Here is a 2,447-nt window from a genome sequence, read left to right as displayed (position 1 = left end):
GCAGGCCCAGCCGGGATCAGCGGGCGCCGCCCGGAGCAGCGCGCACCCGCCGGCCTGCTCGCCGGCCGCCCCTCCGCATCCCGGGCCGCCGCCGCCGCCGCCGCCGGGCTCCTCGAACGGGCGGCGGCAGCGCTCCCGCTCAGCTCCCGCTGCAGCCGCGCGCCCCCCGCGCCCCTTTGTGCGCCGCCGTCGATGCTGCCGCTGCCCCGGCGCGCTGGCGATGCTGCCGCTCGGGCTACAACAAAGGGAAGGGAGGGGGCGAGGGAGCCGGAGGGAGGGGGCAGCGAGCGAGCGAGCGAGCGAGGGGGAGGGGGAGGGAGGGGTCCACGTGACGCGCCAGCCTCCTCCCCGCCCCCGCCCCCCGGGATCGGGACGGAGCGGGAGGGGTCCGGCGCCGGCCCGCCACGCCCCCCCCCGTCTGCCGATCGCGGGCACTTGCGCGGGCGCAGCGCCGGCGAGCGGCATCCTTCCGGCACGCGCGCCCGTCCTGGACCCGCAGCAGCAAGCGGCGCGGGAAGGGGGGCGACGCGGGGTCGCGCCCCCGACCCCCTTCTTGCACGCCTCGGAAGCGCCGCCGCTCCCCGGGGCGCGCTGGAGGAGGAGGCAGCGGGAAGGGCCCTGTGACATCTCCCCGCAGCGACCTGCCCCGCCTGGGGGGCTCGGGCTTGCCGCAGAGTTCACACGGAGGGGCGGGCGGGCGGGCGGGCGCAACTTCGTTTTCTTACTTGGGACTCACTGCAGCTGAGCGAGCATGCCAAGGCTTGGGTTGAAGCAGCCCAATCCTACATCCTGGGAAGAAGCCCCAGTGTAGACAGCCTTGGCTGCTCTTTTCCAAGAAAACCTGTTCGGGATTGAGCTGTGGGCGTCACTCAACTGTCCCCGGTCAGGTGTCCTGCCAAACAGGGCTGTGGGCAGATGAGCCACGTCTAGTTCAGCAGCTTTGGGTTCAAGGGAAGAGGAAAGAAGCCCTCAGGTGCCAGGTTGTCCCCTACCCCTGTCTGACAGAAAGCCCATTCATTTCACTGTGGTTCAACACGTTTAACTTTCAAGGCAAATGCTCAAGGCCTTAGGTTTGTTCCAGCCTTGTCTATGTGGCATTGCCTTCCACCTTAGCTGAACAAGATCGGCTTTGGTTTTGTACTGGGTTGATTTTTATGATTTGAAACCTTTAGCTGGATACAATCTATAAATACTCAACCCTTTCAACGGGTCCAGGCTAAGCAAGAGAGCACTGGTACAAGCCACCTTTAGGGCTACATGCAAATAGCATCCCTGGTCTCAATCAGCACAAATACAGCCCGTTGCTTTCGGAAGATTTAAGCACGTTTAACATTTTACATACCTTGGCTCAGTCATTAATTCCAAGCGGGACTGCAGCCAAGATGTTCAGCAAAGAGTGAGATTTGGAGGGAGAGCAGTTAAGGGACCGCAAGTGCAAGGACCCAGACCATCCATATTACTGGTTTCCCAGTCACGACGGATGGGTGTGAGAGCTGGGCAGTGAAGAAAGCTGGCAGGAAGAAGATGGATGTATTTGAAACACGGTGCTGGAGGAGAGCTTTGCAGATATTCTGGACTGACAGAAAGAAGAACAAGTGGGCCCTAGTTCTGATCAAGCCAGAGCTTTCTCGGTGACAAAACTGAGTCCGTCATGCCTCGGACAATCACCAGAAGGCAAAATGGACAGAAGAGACACAAGACAAGGAAGACCAATGTGAGATGGATTCACTCCATAAAGAAGGCTGCAGCCTGGAATTTACAAGAGCTGGGACAGGACATTCTGGAGAGCTTTTGTTCCTGGGGTCACTATAAGATAACCCAAAATGACAACAACTGTCTAACAGTAAAATAGGATGCAGGTTAACAGATGCCAGGTTGATAGAGAGAAGTCTCAGAATCTCACTTTCACAGGCAAGGTTTGCAACGAACACCAGGCTGCCCTGCATTCGTCTAATGGCTGAGCTGCAATTTGCACCAAAGCCTCCACGATCCGAGTTCATCTCCAGCCACTGCAGCACACTGGTTAGGGGCTCTTAAGGGGAGACGGAGCTCCAACTCCCTCTGGATTCAGTCAAAAGGCCAAGCTCAGACTGGTGGCAGGCACTGGCGGGGCGCTGGCCCACCCCCATTCCCTGGTCTGTTGCCATTCCCCCCCCCCCCCACCGGTTCTCTCCTGCCATCTCGCTCGCATATTCCATCCGCCTGGGATCTCCCGGGCGGGGGCTGCTCTTCATGGACCGGGAAGGCCGTTCCGCTGGCGGTGGCCCATCCTGCGCATGCAAAAACACACGCAAATGAGACCAAATGCCTCCCCTCCAAAAGAGGGCCTGCTCTGTGTACACAGCCCGGCTGAGCAGCCAGTCAGGCCTGGCCCTGCTCCGAGAGAGCGCTGGGGCGGAAGGGCTGCGGTGCTGCCCCTGCTGCCCCAGAGCGGGTGGGACGCGCCG

The 2,447-nt window shown here is 60.9% G+C and overlaps 1 protein-coding gene across 1 annotated transcript in view; it reads right to left on the bottom strand.

The window, feature by feature from the left end:
- TMEFF1 (transmembrane protein with EGF like and two follistatin like domains 1) overlaps positions 1-1,946 on the bottom strand; it is an 86,558-nt gene extending 84,612 nt beyond the window's left edge. The window contains exons 1-3 of the mRNA XM_044442820.1: positions 1,904-1,946; positions 436-591; positions 47-235 (exon numbers count right to left, since the gene is read on the bottom strand). Coding sequence (XP_044298755.1) covers positions 47-235; positions 436-591; positions 1,904-1,946 — 388 coding nt within the window. The remainder of the gene's footprint in view (positions 1-46; positions 236-435; positions 592-1,903) is intronic.
- Between the last annotated feature and the right edge of the window lie 501 nt (positions 1,947-2,447).

Source organism: Varanus komodoensis, unplaced genomic scaffold, assembly GCF_004798865.1.
Source record: "Varanus komodoensis strain SLA01 unplaced genomic scaffold, ASM479886v1 scaffold40, whole genome shotgun sequence".
NCBI classification, from domain to species: Eukaryota; Metazoa; Chordata; class Lepidosauria; order Squamata; family Varanidae; genus Varanus; species Varanus komodoensis.
This window is presented reverse-complemented; position numbering and strand designations above follow the sequence as displayed.